At 40.4% G+C, this 19,102-nt stretch overlaps 1 protein-coding gene and 1 pseudogene across 3 annotated transcripts; one reads left to right on the top strand and one right to left on the bottom strand.

Annotated features, from left to right (window-relative positions):
• Nucleotides 1–1,889, bottom strand: part of LOC135548526 (glucose-dependent insulinotropic receptor-like) — a 10,790-nt pseudogene extending 8,901 nt beyond the window's left edge.
• LOC135548524 (brain mitochondrial carrier protein 1-like) lies at nucleotides 1,452–19,102 on the top strand. Of its 3 annotated transcripts, none has more exons than XM_064978225.1 (9): nucleotides 1,452–1,597; nucleotides 2,175–2,270; nucleotides 6,772–6,910; nucleotides 9,032–9,126; nucleotides 10,746–10,831; nucleotides 11,016–11,111; nucleotides 11,362–11,486; nucleotides 11,663–11,876; nucleotides 13,303–19,102. In XM_064978225.1, exons 2-9 carry the CDS (start codon nucleotides 2,207–2,209, stop codon nucleotides 13,342–13,344), a joined length of 861 nt encoding a protein of 286 aa, XP_064834297.1. In that variant the 5' UTR covers nucleotides 1,452–1,597; nucleotides 2,175–2,206; the 3' UTR covers nucleotides 13,345–19,102. The 3 variants fall into 3 exon arrangements, with proteins under 3 accessions (XP_064834297.1, XP_064834295.1, XP_064834294.1); XM_064978223.1 differs by having other exon boundaries at nucleotides 2,172–2,270; XM_064978222.1 differs by lacking the exon at nucleotides 1,452–1,597 and having other exon boundaries at nucleotides 2,044–2,270.

Here is a 19,102-nt window from a genome sequence, read left to right as displayed (position 1 = left end):
ACTATTAGCGCGCACCACTGCTAACTAGCTAGCCGTTTCACATCGGTTACACTCACCCCCCTTTTGACCTCCTTTTCCATAGCAACCAGTGATCCGGGTCACGGCACCAATGTAACAGTATAACTTTCATCCGTCCCTCGCCCCGGGCTCGAACCAGGGACCCTCTGCACACATCAACAGTCACCCACAAAGCATCGTTACCCATCGCACCACAAAAGCCGCAGGGCAAGGGGAACAACTACTTCAGGTCTCAGAGCGAGTGACGTCACCGATTGAAACGCTATTAGCGTGCACCACCGCTAACTGGCTAGCCATTTCACATCGGTTACAGTTGCTCTTGCCTTGAGGGGAGACGCCACAGAACTGACCGATTTAAGTAGCTGGTAAATTTGTTGTGCACACAGAATGCCATTCACAGAGAGCATTTTTACTTTTGCAGAGTATGAATGAGTATGAACATACCTTTCCCATGCATTAAGTATTATGAGCATGCTTTTGCATAGCTGAAGAAATGCAGTGCATGTTAGAAGCATTTGTTTAAGTGCATGAGCTTTGTGTTAGTGGCAGAAATGTCCTGCATTGTAATGCGAGTGCTGGAAAAGCCAATTACAGGATCATTCAAAGATGTCATTCATTTCCTTCCCTCTTGTGGAAAACTGAGCAGTTATTTCTACATGATGGTCAATAAATGAATGCTTTCAATGAGCTTCAAAGCTACCACTGGACATGGAAAAGATTTCCTGCTGGAATTGATGTGATTGAGTTTTGTTAAATCTGCTCCATGAATGCATATAGTGCAGTATGTGCTGTTTTCATGAAATAATACTGGGATTTTACCTTGTGCAAATTATGGGAAAATAGGCAGTGTTGGAGAGTATTGAACAACATGTAGTTCAACTTTGCATTAGCTTGGTGGTAGTTGAAATAAATTCAAATATAGGTAGTGTTTTCAGTAGTTAATGACTTTTTTGCCATGTAGCGGTGTAGCAAACTACTGGAACTACAGACTAAAATTAAATAAAAAAAGGTGAATTAGGCAAGAATTGTCTTTTTAGTAGTAACTTTTGTTAAGTAAACTATATTTTCTGAGTATCTTCCCCAACATTGAAGATAATATGTTAAATACATTTGTACCACTTGATTGATCTAAATGTTATAACAGTTTAGTCTTTTGTCATTCATGCTGTAGGCCTATCAAAACTGATATAATACACTTTACATTTGTTTTCATAAATGTTTGCCAGTATATTTTTGATATGCCTATACCTTTAACTCACAACATAAGTCTGGTGTAATACACAGCCATATAACGTAATATATTTACTACATTATAAATGTATATGTCGGCCAAGGGAAATTGTAACAAAGGCAAACTACATTTAAAAAAGGGCGTTGCATCATTATCGCGTACCCTTCCAAATGGTTCCGGAAACTTCCGGTGCCCTCTGTTCCTCTTTCGGCACAAATCCACTAGAAATGGAAAGCTACGTAGCCGGATAACTTTTGTGTTGTTTTATTTATTGAATAAACCCACTTGATGTCGAAGATATGGAATCCAAAATAAAATAGCAGTGCACAACTTGTATTTACATTACTGGTAGGTGTCATTATGTGGTGTTGCAGTTTGTAGCGGGTTTCGTAACTTATTTCTAGAACTGTTGGCTTTAGCTAACAATCTACAGTAACTATAGTAGCAAGCTGGTTGTCGCTAACATGCGGACCTGCGGCCAATGCGGGTTCTGCTAAATGAACGATTATTCCTTTGATTTGATTGACATTTCAGATAGGACTGGGACTCACCTCTGTATTTTAAAAGTTGAACTGGTAGTATCAGATAACATTACATTGTATCATCTTGTGGTGAAAATATGAATGACATTGCTGTCACTCGCGTTATCCTACACACAGTGATGTGGGCGGGGAATGAAACAACCAAAGCCAATTGAAATCCTTTAAATGTTGATTGACTTAAATGGCAGCCAATAGAAATTCTCAATATTTGAGATGGCTAATTTCATGACTGAGAGAGGCGTTCCTTTCCGGCGCAATATTCTGTGATGCTGATTGTATGAGCTCTCGGGGAGTAATCAAATCAGGTAGCACAATGTTACATGATGTACGATTACAACAATTTCTTTATTTGTATTTCGGCGGCCTGCTGTTGTTTTTAGCAGGGCTCCATCACGTAGAAGCGGCCACCACCGAAATGACCAACCTGAACTGGAAACCGTTCATCTACGGAGGGATGGCCTCTATTGTCGCAGAATTCGGTAAGTGATGCACCAAACCATTTCACACTAATCTAATTTATTTGAGTCATGCATTCATTTTATTATTATTATAGTCACACACATTTAAGGCGTATGTTTAGAGCCATCACATTGAGAAGCACTGCGAGATTTGCATCAGTCTCTCTTCTTGAGTGATGGCGAAGGCCCTAAATGATGGATGCTGCATCAAATGATTAATGATGCTACTCCATTGGAGTAGATCTACAGTGATGCAATTGTGTGCAACCCCAAGCAATTATAGATTTACGTAGATAAACCAATTTAAATGACACTGCTAACTTAGAAAAAAAGCTAAACAATGCAACACACCTATTTGCTGAAAGCAATCATGTTGGTTTTAATTACAATCAATGCATTGTTACTCCACCTCATTGTATTGAGAAAATATACCCTGTCATAGTAAACCCTGTGAAAGTAATCACCTCTTCCTCCTTACTTCAGTATCATGTCCTCTAATCTTTTGAAGGGGCTTGACAATTATGTCATTAAATTAATTGTGTGTATATATATTTATATATATACACACACACACACACACACACACACCCACACACACACACACACACTGAGTGTACAAAACATTAGGAATACCTTCCTAGTATTGAGTTGCACCCCTTTTGCCCTCAGAGTAGCCTAATTTAGTCTGGCAATGAACTCTACAAGTTGTCGAAAGCGTTCCACAGGGATACTGGCCCATGTTGACTCCAATACTTTCCACGGTTGTGTCAAGTGGCTGGATGTCCTTTGGGTGGTGGACCATTCTTTACACACACAGGAAACTGTTGAGTGTAAAAAACCCAGCAACGTTCTTGACGCACTCAAATAGTTGGGCACAATGCATTTAGTTTTTGGCAGGCTTTTAAAACCAGAATGGAATGTTTGTTAGTAGGTGAACCTGAGAATCAACTACTAGACCCCATTCAAAGGCACTTAAATATTTTGTCTTGCCCATTCACCTTCTGAATGGCACACATACACAATCCATGTCTCAAGTCTTAAAAATGATTCTTTAACCTGTCTCCCCTTCGTGTGTGTACACACATGCATACAGTTCCAGTCAAAAGTTTGGACACACCTACTCATTCAAGGGTTTTCTTTTCTTTTTACTATTTTCTACATTGTAGAATAATATTGAAGACATCAAAACTATGAAATAACACATTGAATCATGTAGTAACCACAAAAGTGTTAAACAAATCAAAATATATTTTAGATTATTCAAAGTAGCCATCCTTTGCATTGATGACAGCTTTGTACACTCTTGGAATTCTCTCAACCAGCTTCATGAGGTAGTTACATGGAATGCTTTTCCAACAGTCTTGAAGGAGTTCCCACATATGCTGAGCATTTATTGGCTGCTTTTCCTAAACTCTGTGGTCCAACTCTTCCCAAACCATCTCAATTGGGTTGAGGTCAGATGATTGTGGAGGCCAGGTCATCTTATCCAGCACTCCCATCACTCTCATTCTTGGTCAAATAGCCCTCACACAGCCTGGAGGTGTGTTGGGTCATTGTCCTGTTGATAAACAAATGATAGTCCCACTAAACGCAAACCAGATGGGATGGCGTATCGCTGCAAAATACTGTGGTAGCCATGCTGGTTAAGTGTGCCTTGAATTCTAAATAAATCACTAACAGTGTCACCAACAAAGCACCCCCACATCATCACACCTCCTTGTCCATGCTTCACTGTGGGAACCACACATGTGGAGATCATCCGTTCACCTACTCTGCTTCTCACAAAGACAGTGGTTGTAACCCAAAAAATCTAATTTGGACTCATCAGACCAAAGGACAGATTTCCACCGGTCTAATGTCCATTGCTTGTGTTTCTTTGCCCAAACAAGTCTCTTCTTCTTATTGGTGTCCTTTAGTAGTGGTTTCATTGCAGCAATTTGACCATGAAGGCCTGATTCACACAGTCTCCTCTGAACAGTTGATGTTGAGATGTGTCTGTTACTTGAACTCTGTGAAACATTTATTTGGGCTGCAATTTCTGAGGCTGGTAACTCTAATGAGCTCATTCTCTGCAGCAGAGGTAACTCTGGGTCTTCCTTTCCTGTAGCTGTCCTCATGAGAGCCAGTTTCATCATAGTGCTTGAGGGTCTTTGCGACTGCAAATTGTCCGCCTTGACTGACCTTCATGTCTTAAATTAATGATGGACTGTCATTTCTCTTTGCTTATTTGAGCTGTTCTTGCCATAACATGGACTTGTTCTTTTACCAAATAGGACTATCTTCTGTACACCACCCCTATCTTGTCACAACACAACTGATTGGCTCAAACGCATTAAGAAGGAAGGAAATTCCACAAATTAACTTTTAACAAGGCACACCTGTTAATTGAAATGCATTCCAGGTGACTACATCATGATGCTGGTTGAGAGAATGCCAAGAGTGTGCAAAGCTGTCATCAAGGCAAAGGGTGGCTTCTTTGAATAATCTTTGTTTAAAACCTTTTGGTTACTACATGATTCCATATGTTTTATTCCATAGTTTTGATATCTTCGCTATTTTTCTACAATATAGAGAATAGTAAAAAATAAAGAGAAACCCGTGAATTAGTAGGTATGGCCAGACTTTTGACTGGTAGTGTGCCTCCAGTGCATTCGGAAAGTATTCAGACACCTTCCCTTTTTATTTTAATACATTACAACCTTATTCTAAAATGTATTTAAATGTTAAAAAAATCTCAATCTACACACAGTACCCCATAATGTCAAAGAGAAAACAGGTTTTTAGAAATGTTTGCAAATGAATTAAAAATAGAAAACATATATATACCTTATTCACATAAGTATTCAGACCCTTTCCTATGAGACTTGAAATTGAGACCAGGTGCATCCTGTTTCCATTGAACATCCATGAGATGTTTTTACAACTTAATTGGAGTCATCCTGTGGTAAATTCAATTAATTTGGAAAGGCACACCTGTCTATATAAGGTCCCACAGTTAACAGTGCATGTCAGAGCAAAAACCAAGCCATGAGGTCAAGGAATTGTCCATAGAGCTCCGTGGCAGGATTGTGTTGAGGCACAGATCTGGGGAAGGGTACCAAAAAATGTCTGCAGCATTGAACGTCCCCAAGAACACAGTGGCCTCCATCATTCTTAAATGTAAGACATTTGGAACCAACAAGACTCTTCCTAGAGTTGGCCGCCCCGCCAAACTGAGCAACCTTGGTCAGGGAGGTGACCAAGAACCCAATGGTCACTCTGACAGAGCTCCAGTGTTCCTCTGCGGAGATGGGAGAACTTTCCAGAAGGACAAACCATCTCTGTAGCACTCCACTAATCAGGCATTTATGGTAGAGTGGCCAGACGGATGCCACTCCTCAGTAAAAGACGCATGGCCAGACAGTTTGGAGTTTGCCAAAAGGCACCTAAATGACTCTGACCTTAAGAAACAATATTCTCTGGTCTGATGAAACCGAGATTGAACTCTTTGGTCTGGAGGAAACCAGGCATCCCTATGGTGAAGCGTGGTGGCAGCATCATGCTGTGGGGATGTTTTTCAGAGGCAGGGACTGGGAGACTAGTCAGGATTGAGGCAAAGATGTACAGAGAGATCCTTGATGAAAACCTGCTCCAGAGAGCTCAACAGCTCAGACTGGGGGAGGTTCACCTTCCAACAGCACAACGACCCTAAGCACACAGCCAAGTCAACACAGGAGTGGCTTTGATACAAGTTTCTGAATGTTCTTGAATGGCCCAGCCAGAGCCCAAACTTGAGCCCGATTGAACATCTCTGGAGAGACCTGAAAATAGCTGTGCAGCGACGCTCCCCATCCAACCTGACAGAGCTTGAGAGGATCTGCAGAGATGAATGTGAGAAGCTCCCCAAATACAGGTGTGCCAAGCTTGTAGTGTCATACCCAAGAATACTGCCAACGTTGCTTCAACAAAGTACTGAGTAAAGGGTCTGAATACTTACGTAAATGTAATATTTCCTTTTTTTTTTGCAAACATTTCTAAAAACTAGTTTTTACTTTGTTGTTATTGTGTGTAGGTTGAGGGGGGAAATATATAATTGAATCCATTTTAGAATGAGGTTGAAATTTTATAAAATGTGGAAAAAGTCAAGTGGTCTGAATGCACTGTATATTGTATTTGTGATTTTTGGCCATTGAATACCATTCAAAAAGCGTACAAAAGTATATATAAAAAAAAGCAAGGCTACTTCCTGGAAAACTTGCATAGCATATTATCAGCTGACCTAATGCTGCATTCCCGTGCTAGTCGGAACTAGGAAATTCAGAAATGTCCAACTTGCTAACTGGTTGTAATTATACATGTGCCGTGTTTTAAAGAATCAGCAATTCGTACATTTCTGAGTGTTCTAATTCCGACTAGAATGTGAACGTGGCATTAGTTACTGAGGGGTCACTGTGTGTCATCTGAACTTTCTTCATTGATATACTACCTGTAATCTCTAAATGAAACAATGTTGTCATGATGTTGTCTGTTGTTCTCCCCCTAGGTACATTCCCCATAGACCTGACTAAGACGCGGCTGCAGGTGCAGGGCCAGTCCCAGTACATGGAGGTGCGCTACCGGGGCATGTTCCACGCCCTGTTCAAGATCGGCAAGGAGGAGGGCATCAAGGCACTGTACTCTGGGTGAGCAAAAATAATATGGTTTACACTATAGAAAATAACATATTACCTTTTATTTAACTAGGCAAGTCAGTTAAGAACATTTTCAATGATGGCCTTGTGGGTTAACTGAACAACAGAGGCAGAACAACAGATTTTTACCTTGTCAGCTCGGGGATTCGATCTTGCAACCTTCCGGTTACTAGTCGAACGCTCTAACCACTAGGCTCCCTGCCGACCCACACGTTATGGTGTGCTATGTTGGAGCATATATACCTGTTTGGATCGGATGGGCAGGGATTGACATTAAGGCTTGCCCAAGGCGAGTGAGTCTGCTCTGGTTGCACCTTTGGGCAGGTGATCCCCCCCCCACCCCCCCTCCTGATAACAACCAAAATGCAAAGTATTCCAGTAGGCTAGTCTTACTGGTTCCACCCCTGTCTGTAGGTAATAATAGCTACTTTACATTTTCTGGCAAGTAAATATGCCTGACATGCGCAATGAGGGAATGCCTTTCTGACATTAATGTCTATCCCTGGAAGGTACAGCCTGTTTTGCGTCATGTGTAACTGTTGTGAAATGGCTAGCTAGTTAGCGATGCACGCTAGTAGTGTTTTAATCACTGACATCACTCGCTATAAAACCTTGAAGTAGTTGTTGCCCTTGCAAGCGATATGTAATGATTCTTCAAGGGTGACTGTTGTCTATGTGTGCTGAGGGTCCCTGGTTCAAGCCCAGATTGGTGCGAGGAGAGGGACGGAAGCAATACTGGTACACATGCAAGATTTATTTTGTGTGTAATGGCCACAACTTAGATCAGATGACTGCCTGGTGCGTATGAATATGAAAACACCATGAACACTGCATAGCAACAATTCTAAGTGGTTATTGTATTCCAGATGCCTGCTATCATGGCTAGGAGGAGGACACAAAGGGCTGTCATGCCATGTTCACAAAATACCTTTGTTGTAGATGATCATGTTAAATGCTATGCCATAACCATATGTTAATGTTCATGCTGTTTGCACAGTGTAATGCAACCTCATGCTGGATTTGTGGCAGTCAGTCGAAATGTAGTCCTAGGCCCTACTTGGTACTGTATGCAGAATTGTAGTAATCTTCTGCAGTTTATCAGAATTCATCATGTCAATGCTGGTGACGAGAGAGATTTTTGCAAATGTCTCAGTGCATTGTTCCCTTCAGTGAATTGGCAAATGTTTTTACAAACTAAACAAAATATGTGATCCATACATGGTATTCACACATTACAGGACTACTGTAGGGAGGCAATAAACTGTCAGGTCAGCTTAAGCTCCTGGCTTGAGTATGTCAACATCCAGGACACAATGTCCAGGTCTGAGTTCTTAGAAGAGGCTTAGGTCAGGGACTAACACAATAGAAAACAACATCTTAGCTCAAAGGTGCATTGGAGAAGCAGCAACTGAAGAACTGAACAACGGTACAAGTGACCCCTACGCTGCGCATTGTACTTGCAAATTCAACATTTTTGTTTTTGAAAAGTCATGCTTTGACAAAGGTCTATGTGGCCAAGTGGGTGAACTTGTCAGTAAATGTTTAATTTGTAAGTATACACAATGTCCAAGACTCTCTCAGTTCTACCATTTTAGAACATGGAATCAAACACAATATTTTTCTTCTTAGAACACAGTTAGATCATTATCATGTAAACCACTATCCACTAATCAAAATAAACTCTACTAGAACCTTCTCTCATTCTCAAGGATAATATCAACATTTGACCTCTGAGCTACTGACATGGAATCTGGTCTCGTTTGTGAGATGGTGACCTTTGAAAGTGGGCCGTATCTTTAGCACAACCTCGGGGTGAAGTGCTCTTCTTGGCTGTGGTTTATCAGGGAACTGCTTTTGAAATCCAGTACCTGTTAGGTCATTCTGCTCTCAGGGAGTCTAGAACTAGTGTGATGACAACAATTGTCAATAGTGTGTAACCTAAACAAGAGTTGATTTAGGGAACTGAGCTCCACAGGCAGAATACAAATTCCTTCCAAAGTCTTGACAGTCCTGATAGAAAGGTAATGTGAAAATTAGGCAGAGTGCCTCTTCACTTGTTCGTAGAAGTGACATTCCCTGATATTACTTCTGTCTTTCTCTTTTTCCATGCAGCATCTCCCCAGCTCTCCTGAGGCAAGCCTCCTACGGGACCATCAAGATTGGGACATACAACACACTGAAGAGGTTATTTGTGACCCATCCGGAAGGTGGGTTTCAATGACTCTGTCCCCACTGCTTTCTATCTCACATCATATTCTCTTTGTTTGCTCCACCCATATAGCTTTTGATCTAATACTGAACTCCCAGCCAAATTCATGTTAGGGACTGACATTCCAAATACTCATACCAGGACAGGACAGTCACCCCTTTACAGCCGTGTGTGTGTGTGTGGGGGGGACCTGAAAGGGTAGAGGGGACAGCAGTCAGCACTTGATTTTACTTCACCATATACTGTTAATTTGCACACACAAAGAAACAACAGGGATTTAAATAAAGCCTGTAATTTTGAAATAGACCATTGTGCTGATTCTTTTGAAGATCAGTGTTTTGTTTCTAGGCCTTCCAATAGTGTTGACAGGGCGCTATCTCATACCCTCATCAGCAAACATAACCGCTGGGGAAAACCTTTCGAATACCTGTCTAGACAACCTGCATTGACACAGATGGAGAACGCCTAACTGCTGTCACTAATGCCCAATCTAAACAGACGACTGGGAGCCTCCATGACAAGAGGGAACAAATCTCCTCCACTGTCTATCAATAGGTTTGCATTACATTAACCGGCGTCAGCATGTATCCCCATATCACAGGCATCACTTTCCACTGAGAGACTATTTGTATTTACTGTACAAACAATGACAATATTATTTGAACCCCTGCATTAGAGAAACGGACCAAACGAAGTCTGACAGCGGTTCACCTAGTTAGTATAGGGGTTGACTCAGATTTTCTTTCTGCGATTTAATAAGGATTGGGGTTAGTAGGGAGTGGTGACTAAGTTTTAATTTGTGATTGTGTGTGTTGTAAGCAGAAGACCTCTCTGCTGTTGTGCTTCTTCACTCTGCATGCCTCACTCTGCCAGGATGTGCCACTGTGTTTTGAATGCTTATTTTGATACAGGCTGTGGTTTGCCTGGTGTGGTGGTGGTTGGGCGGGGAATCCAGTGCCCGTTCTCCTGCCATAGTGAACGGTGCCAGGACCACACTAACTATTGGTCACATTGATCAAGGTTTCACTGTAACTATTGTTCTTAACTTGATCCATTATTTTTTTCCTGCGCCTGTGTCACACCTACTTCCACTGTAGATTTGTTTTGTTTGCCAGTGACTAATAATCTCTTGTCCTAACCCCAACTGTCATAACTTCTAGTAAATAAATGAAGGTCCCCATTCCATTTCAAACCTCGTACTGTAAGAGAGACAGGGTGCAGTCTCACTCTGTCCCATTACGGTAGTGTATCAATAATACAGTAGTGGTATGTTGTGAAATGGTGACAAATCCAAATGGCAGATAGATGTAGTTGGTAGTCATTTTTTACTTGTGATAATGAATAGGATAATGGCTCTCTGTTTTTCTTTATGTACATGTAGGCTTTCTAATTCTCATGATTCTCTGTCTGGAGTTGAATTACTGCATGTTTGTGTTGATCTATTAGATTTTATGTTCACCTTGAAATAATAGATAATTTGCAAATCTTTTTGCTCAGAATTATAGCCTCTTGTTATTACGTGGAACATACTTCTGTCTTTCTGGCATTTCTCCCTGTGTGTGTGTGTGTATGTTTTATGTGGAGGAGTAACGGGCTGTCCTGTGTTTGCCCTGACAGATGAGACCATGGTGATCAATGTGTTCTGTGGAGTGGTGTCTGGAGTCTTGTCCTCTTCTCTGGCCAACCCCACTGATGTCGTCAAGGTAAAAAAAAAAACGCTTTTTAAAGAAGATCTAGATACTGGACATTGCAGATAGAAATGTCATGAATAGAACTGATGTGATTCCTTTTTGTGTCCGAGGCATGTTTGTTCTATAATAGATTTCTGTCTGAACGTTCCACACCGTTCTGGCCTGCTGAACGCAAGCCCTGATGTTCTGTGTTCAGATCCGTATGCAGGCACAGGGCAGTCTGTTACAAGGGAGTATGATGTCCAACTTCATTAGCATCTACCAGACAGAGGGAACCCGTGGCCTGTGGAGGGTGAGTGGTCCTCTCTCTGTCACAACCTATCAAACAGTGGCTGATCTGTCCTAAACTACCCCCATGTAATGCGTGGTTGGGACAGCAGTAGTAGGTGAAGTATATAGGCATACTGTTGTTAGGATTTTGTTTTTGTGGTCTTTGTTGTTGTGTAAGATGGTGACCAGTGAGAGAGCTGTTTTTTTTAGGCCATCTGAAGACCGTTGAGTGACTGCTACACTCAGATTATTTACATTGCTGTCATCCTCAGGGCGTCATCCCTACAGCTCAACGGGCAGCCATCGTAGTGGGAGTGGAACTTCCTGTCTATGACATCACTAAGAAGCACCTCATCAAGTCTGGCACCATGGGAGACACCATACTCACACACTTTATGTGAGTTTAGACATCAATATTGGATAATGCATCTATACAAATACTATTTGTTTTTCCATATGTACCGACATGCTCTCTTTAAAAAGGTTTTATATTGAGTGTGCATATTACATATTAGTGAGTGAGCATATTACACCTGAACCTCTGGCTTCTCCCACTTCTGTCTCTTCCTGCAGTTCCAGTTTTATGTGTGGCCTGGCGGGGGCGCTAGCTTCCAACCCAGTGGACGTAGTGCGGACGCGTATGATGAACCAGCGAGTGCTGTCAGGGAACCCCATGTATAAAGGCACGCTGGACGGAGTAATGCAGACATGGAAGAACGAGGGATTCTTTGCCCTCTACAAGGGCTTCTGGCCCAACTGGCTGCGGCTGGGGCCATGGAACATCATTGTATCCTTTCCATCAGTGGAATCAAAGTTCAAACCCACTGTGTTGCCAGCACTATGATCCAAATCACTGAACCATCCGAACACCTCTTACTCACTCCCTGCATTTACATATCGATATATGTTATGTCAGTTCAGTTTTACTTCAGGTCATATTGAGTATTTTAAACTGGTTCGAGCCCTGAATTCTAATTGGCTGACAGTCGTGGTATATCAGACGGTATACCACGGGTATGACAAAACATTTTATTTTTACTGCTCTAATTACATTGGTAACCAGTTTATAATAGCGATAAGGCACCTCCAGGGTTTGTGGTATATGGCCAATATACCACGGCTAAGGGCTGTGTCCAGGCACTCCGCGACGCATCACGCATTAGATCAGCCCTTAGCCGTGGTATATTGGCCATATACCACACCTCCATGTCTCTTGTTGTTTAATTATAGACATTGTAGAGCACCATTCCTAGCAGTAGAAGGTGCCAAATACATGCACTGAAGCACAATATGCAAGGATAGAACATTGTTATATACTGAACTAAAATATTAACACATGCAACAATGAACGGTTTTACTGAGTTACAGTTCATATAAGGAAATCGGTCAATTGAAGAAATTCATTAGGCCCTAATCTATGATATCACGACTGGGCAGGGGCGCAGCCGTGGTGGGCACAGGCCGACCCAGTGGGGAGCCAGGCCCAGCCAATCAGAATAAGTTTTATCCCACAAAAGGGCTTTATTACAGACAGAATACTCCTCAGTTTCATCAGCTGTCTGGGTGGCTGGTCTCAGACGATCCTGCAGGAGAAGAAGCCGGATGTGGGAGTTCCTGGGCTTGTATGGTTACATGTCTGCCGTTGTGAGGCCAGTTGGACGTACTGCCAAATTCTCTAAAATTATGCTGGAATGCGGCTTATGGTAGATAAATGAATATCTGGCGACATCTCTGGACATTCCTGCAGTCAGCATGCCAACTACACACTCTTTAAACTTGGGACATCTGTGGCATTGTTGTGACACAACTACACATTTTTCAGTGGCCTTTTGTCCTCAGCACAACGTGCACCTGTGTAATGATCATGCTGTTTAATCATCTTCTTGATATGACACCTGTCAGGTGGCTGGATTATCTTGGCAAAGGAGAAATGCGCACAAACTGGGATGTAAACACATTTCTGCACAAAGTTTGGGAGAAGCTTTTTGTGCAAATTGACAATTTCTGGGATCTTTAATTTCAGCTCATGAATAATGTGATAAATACATTTTTGTTCAGTATATTTACAGTGATATTGAATAATACCAAATGTTAATTTTATTCAGTAAAGTCTTAAATGTATTATGATTATTTTTGTGTGGGCAGAGATAATGTCAAGACTATATATATTTCAAGGCTGCCGTCATCTGTTGTCCTTAACCAGAGCTATTTAGTTCTTCATCACGTTCGAGCAGCTGAAGAAACTCAACTTGTAGTTGGAACAAGAAGTGGACACTCCGTCAGATTAGATGCAGGGATGGGCAATTCCAGTCCTCGGAGGCCGGAGTGTTGTCCTACTTTTTCCCCATCCCTAGAAAACACAACTGATTAAGGCCAGGCACCATACCCTATTGGGGATTTAAAAAACAAATCTTAATCATATAACAATCAACTTTTCCTAGTTGAATGTAGACAAAGTTTTGTATAAATGTTTGAAATATTAAGATATGCAAATTAGGTAATAAGTATACATATTTGCATACCATACAAATTCATTTTTTATAGATGCTGGATGAATTCTGTCTAAACATTTGTTTCAGTTTAAGACACTCGAAGGCCGGGCTTGTTCAGAGCAGATTCTGGATAAACTTTTTATCTTTAAAATACTAAAGACTTGTATAATAAAACATTTAAAAAAATGTTATCTAGAATTTAAAAAAGTTACATCAACAATTCCCCCTGGGCAAGTCTGGAGAATGTATCTAAGGATAACTACACACAATTCAAAAGTAGATGCTTCTGAAGCTGAGAAAAACAAGTTGGCGGTGTGGTGCCTGGCCTTAAACTGAGGATCATGATTAGTTGATTATTGGAGTCCAGTGTGTTAGCTTGGGCTAAAGTGTGACAACAATCAGGCCCCCGAGGACTGGAGTTGCCCATTACTGGTCTATAGTGTGTTGGTGAGCGGGAAACCCCACAACACCTCAGCCCACGTGTCAAACTCATTCCACGGAGGGCCGAGTGTCCAGGTTTTCGCTTCTCCCTTGTACTTGATTGATGAATTAAGGTTACTAATTAGTAAAGAACTCCTCACACCTGGTTGTCTAGGTCTTATTTGAAAGGAAAAAACAAAAACCACTAGGCCAGAGTTATTCAACTCCTACTCTACGAGCCTGCTGGTTTTCTGTTCTACCTGATAATTAATTGCACACACCTGGTATCTCAGGTCTAAATCAGTCCCTGATTAGAGGGAACTATAAAAAATGCAGTGGAACTGGCTTTGAGGTCTAGAGTTGAGTTTGAAAACACTAGGCCCTGCATGGAATGAGTTTGACGCCTCAGCCCTTCGTCCATTCATTCGTTACATTCACAATCCCTCCCTCTGTCACACAATCTGTATGTCTGTGCATGCTCATCTAAGTGTTATTTTAGTTTTATTTGAACTTTTAATAATATTGATAGTATAAAAAAACAAACATTTAAAGTTATTAGTTGTATTATGTTTTTTAAAACACTTCTTCATACCCCTCAACCACCCTTGAGGCCTCTCCTGGCAGCTAAACATTAGGTTGTAGCTGAGGACGAAAGCCTGTTTGGGCCAATAGGTATTAGCTAGGTACGTTGCCTGCCAGCTTGCTAACTTCTTAGTGAGGAGGAGGACTATCCTGGGTGGAATGGGAACTGGAGATCTACTTGAGCTTATTTAGAGAGATGTGGAATGGGCCTCTGATTGTGTCTGACCTAGTTTTTAACCGCATCTTTGCTCTGCATGGGACATGCAGGAAAAAGAAAAAGGTTTTGTGTAATTTCAGCCAGAAAGTAGTGCTCACGAGCCAAAACTGGTTCTGAAAATTGTCCACAGTTGTGTAAGTCAACTATTTTGTACATGTTCCGTCCTGAAATTAAAAAAAAAAAAAATCTTCCTACAATTCGTATGATATGTAACAAATGTAAAGATCTGGTTCAATCTCTTTAAATGTTTAGAATTGTAGGTTTGCCTGTCTGATCTGACATCTATTCACTGTTTTGGGCAAAACTAGCTAGCAGAGGAAGCATGATGGGTTAACCGGGTTTTTATTGTCAAATCATTTATTCTCAATGACTTACCTTTTTAATAAAAGGTTACAATAGATTCTGTTTACTCTGTTAGAGGAACTCAGGACAAAGCTGAGACTGTATCTGTATGGCCAATAAGATGGGATTGGGGACTCTTTTGTCATTACTTGAATGCAGTCTCTGTTGAGCCAAAGCCACCAGTTGTTCCCCGAAGAGTGACTGCTTTCTGTGCATGTCACTACAAAAAAAACAACGGAATACCTGATAAGTTGTTGGCGCACGCACAAATTCTACTGTAAAAAAATGCCACTTTTCGTCAGAAGGTAGTAGAACTATTGAAAGGTTTTAGATTATGTTATTATCCTTTGCCCTCTCCAAGTCCCCTGACCTCTGTGTGAAACAGAGTTCTGTTTTTTCTTGTCCAGAACAGGCATTGCAGTGGAAGCAATTAAGACATTTCTTGGACCTGCCTGGTTGTCATGGTGATTCCCATAAAAGTACATTATGTACAGAGAGACACACATGTGAAGGCGGATACACCATATTGTGACAGGCATGTCTAGCTTGTACATAAAGCTACTTCAGAGTACTTGCTTTTTGTTTCTATTTTGAGGTTTGCGTAAAGCCCTGAATAGAAATGGCCTGTAGTACTAGGATATGGGGGCCGTAGTGCCAATGTGTGCATGTACTGTACTGCACCGCTGTTGTAAAGCTCTGTCCCTGAATAGGTCTGAACTGCACTGTTACATGCATACTTACTCAAGCCTTACACTTTACTTTCATAACAATGTTTCTAATTTCTATGATGCCTCTTTCTGTGCCTCTGCCTGGTCATTTTGAGTTGTGTTTTTATTAGAATGACAAGTTTTGTTGTAGCATTTCCAGATCATGTATATGGATGTTAGGTGTGAGAGATGTGGGTGTTATGTACTGTGTAATTAATTGAAACCAACGTCCTGTTTTCTTTAGGTTTGATTTTTACAGATCATGCTTACGGGCGGCAGATGGCCTAGCGTTTAGAGTGTTCGGTCAGTGACCGAAAGGTTGCTAGTTCAAAGCCCTGAGCCAACAAGTTGAAAAATGTGTCTGTGCCCTTGAGCAAGGAACTTAGCCCTAATTGCTCCATGATCGCCATTGATAATGGCAGTCCCTGGCCCTGACTCCACTCTCCAAGGGTGTCTGAGGGGGAGTTGGGAGATGGAAAAAAAAAAAACAATCACAAATGCGTATGAATACAAACTTGTACATGTGTGAAATAGGACAATTATAAGCATTCATTTGTTTCAGCAGTCATGTTTTAATCAGCCGTCCTTTCAGCTTTACCATGATGATGTGTCTTTACCATGATGATGTAATACTTTTTTCCCACAGAGAATATTGTGTGGGTTTCTTTCCTTTTAAACACATCCATTGTTTGTGTGGAAGAGACTTTTATATTGGATGAATAACTTATATTTTTATTGGATCGAATTTCTTTCCAAAGCTTTATCTATTTTTTAAATAACCTTATGTTTTCCCATATGAACTTAACAAAGAACACTTTCTTGAAGTCTTGAACTTGTTTCCCCTTTACTCAAAAATGCAGAGTATGTTATGTAGTTATTTGTCTCTAATTGCTGTTCTTTTATAATGATTATTGGACAATTATTGCATTTATACAACCCATATAGTTGGCTCCAGCTGCATTCTGGTAACCACAAATTGATTATTACTTGGGTGATCAGTACATTGTCAGTTCATTCACTTCAGAGAGTGATTTGAATTTCCAATTTAAGAATAGAAAAAAAAACTAATTGAAAATGGATTCAATCATTGTATTGGAATTTCAGAATTGACCAACCCTGAATGCTTTCTCTTCATAATCATGTCTATCTTCTTATATCATGAAAATGACAGTACAATGTTGTCATTCAGCTGTTACCATTTGACTCCTTAGACTTGCCTTACTGTATTGTTTTTCAGTTCCTTCAGAAAGTATTCATACCCTTTGACTTATTCCACATTTTGTTGTTACAGCCTGAATTCAAAATGGATTTTCTCACCCATCTACACCCAATGCCCCAGAATGACAGTGAAAACACATTTTTAGACATTTTTGCAACTATATTGAAAAATTAAATACAAAAATATCTCATTTACATACAGTGCCAGTCAAGAGTTTGGACACACCTACTTATTCCAGGGTTTTTCTTTATTTTTACTATTTTCTACACTGTAGAATAATAGTGAAGACATCAAAACTATGAAATAACACATATGGAATCATGTAGGAGAAAAAGAAAAGTATTAAATGAATAAAAATATATTTTATATTTGAGATTATTCATAGTAGCCACCTTTTAGTGTGTGCAAAGCTGTCATCAAGGCTAAGTATTCACACCCCTGAGTCAATACATGTTAGAATCACCTTTGGCAGTGATTTACAGCTGTACATCTTTCTGGGTTAGTCTCTAAGAACTTTGCACACCTGGATTGTACAATATTTGCACATTATTATTTAAACAATTCTTCAAGCTCTGTCAAGTTGATTAATCATTGTAAGACAGCCATTTTCAAGTCTTGCCATAGATTTTCAAGCCAATTAAGACAAAACTGTAACTAGGCCACTCAGGAACATTCAATGTCGTCTTGGTAAGCAACTCCAGTGTATACTTGGTCTTGTATTTTAGGTTATTGTCCTGCTGAAAGGTGAATTGGTGTCTGTTGGAAAGCAGACTGAACCAGGTTTTCCTCTAGAATTTTGCCTGTGCTTAGTTCCATTCCGTTCCTTTTTACCACCCCCAAAAACACCCTTCCTGATGACAAGCATACCCCTAACATGACCACCATGCTTGAAAATATGAAGAGTGGTACTCAGTGACGTTGCATTGGATTTGTCCCAAACATAACGCTTTGTATTCAGGACATAAAGTACATTTCTTTGCCACATTTTTACCTGTTGTACATTCGTGCCTTATTGCAAACAGATGCATGTTTTGGAATATTTTTTATTCTGTACAGGTGTCTTTCTTTTCACTCTGTCATTTAAATTAGTTTTGTGAAATAACTCCAATGTTGTTGATCCATCCTCAGTTTTCTCCTATCACCTCATGGAGAAATACCTGAGCGGTTTCCTTCCTCTCCGGCAACTGAGTTAGGAAGGATACATGCATCTTTGTAGTCACTGGGTGTATTGATACACCATCCAAAGTGTAATTAATAACTTTACTGTGCTAAAAAGGAATATTCAATGTCTGATTATTTTTTTTGACCCAATAGGTGCCACCCTTTGCGAGGCATTGGACCTCCCTGGTCTTTCTGGTTTAATCTGTATTGTATATGTGGGGTACAGAGATGAGGCAGTCATTCAAAAATCATGTTAAACACAATTATTGCACACAGTGAGTCCATGTAACTTATTATGTGAATTGTTAAGCACATTTCTCCTGAACTTATTAAGGCTTGCCATAACAAAGGGGTTAAATACTTATTGACTCAAGATATTTCAGCTTTTAATTTTTAATTAATACAAAAAATGTCAAGCATAAATCCCTTTGATATTATGTGGTATTGTGTGGAGGCCAGTGACACAAATATACATTTTAATCAATTTTCAATTCCGGCTGTAACACAACAAAATATGGAAGAAGTCAAGTGGTATGAATGCTTTCTGAAGGCATTGTATATTTTACAGTAAATCGTATTTATTTCTGTTTTCGTGGTTGTATTCTCTACTGCTGTATGACTCAGCTGGCTGGGACACTGTTTGCTCTCTGTCAAATCTTTTAGCCTGTCATATTACCTAGTCGTGCACTTTGGTAAAATGTATGTCGATAAAACTGTATTTGCAATCATACTTATAATCATTTTGCTTGTTTAGTCAATTGATTGTATGGTTGATTAGTTATGTGTAAACTATTTTCAGTTACAGATTGGATTTGGCTTTGTATAAATAACAAGTATGTATACTTCCGAAATAAAATACAGCATATCCACTGA

Source organism: Oncorhynchus masou, chromosome 11, assembly GCF_036934945.1.
Source record: "Oncorhynchus masou masou isolate Uvic2021 chromosome 11, UVic_Omas_1.1, whole genome shotgun sequence".
NCBI lineage: Eukaryota > Metazoa > Chordata > Actinopteri > Salmoniformes > Salmonidae > Oncorhynchus > Oncorhynchus masou.
Note: the sequence above shows the minus strand (reverse complement) of the source record. Positions and strands in the feature narration are given on the sequence as shown.

Excerpts from the sequence above, each read along its gene's own strand:
- LOC135548524 (XM_064978222.1), top strand. The coding sequence starts at position 2,069 with ATGAGCTCTCGGGGAGTAATCAAATCAGGTAGCACAATGTTACATGAT. Across the intron at positions 2,271-6,771 it reads CTCTATTGTCGCAGAATTCG|GTACATTCCCCATAGACCTG; the intron begins GTAAGTGATGCA and ends TTCTCCCCCTAG. Across the intron at positions 11,487-11,662 it reads ACCATACTCACACACTTTAT|TTCCAGTTTTATGTGTGGCC; the intron begins GTGAGTTTAGAC and ends CTCTTCCTGCAG.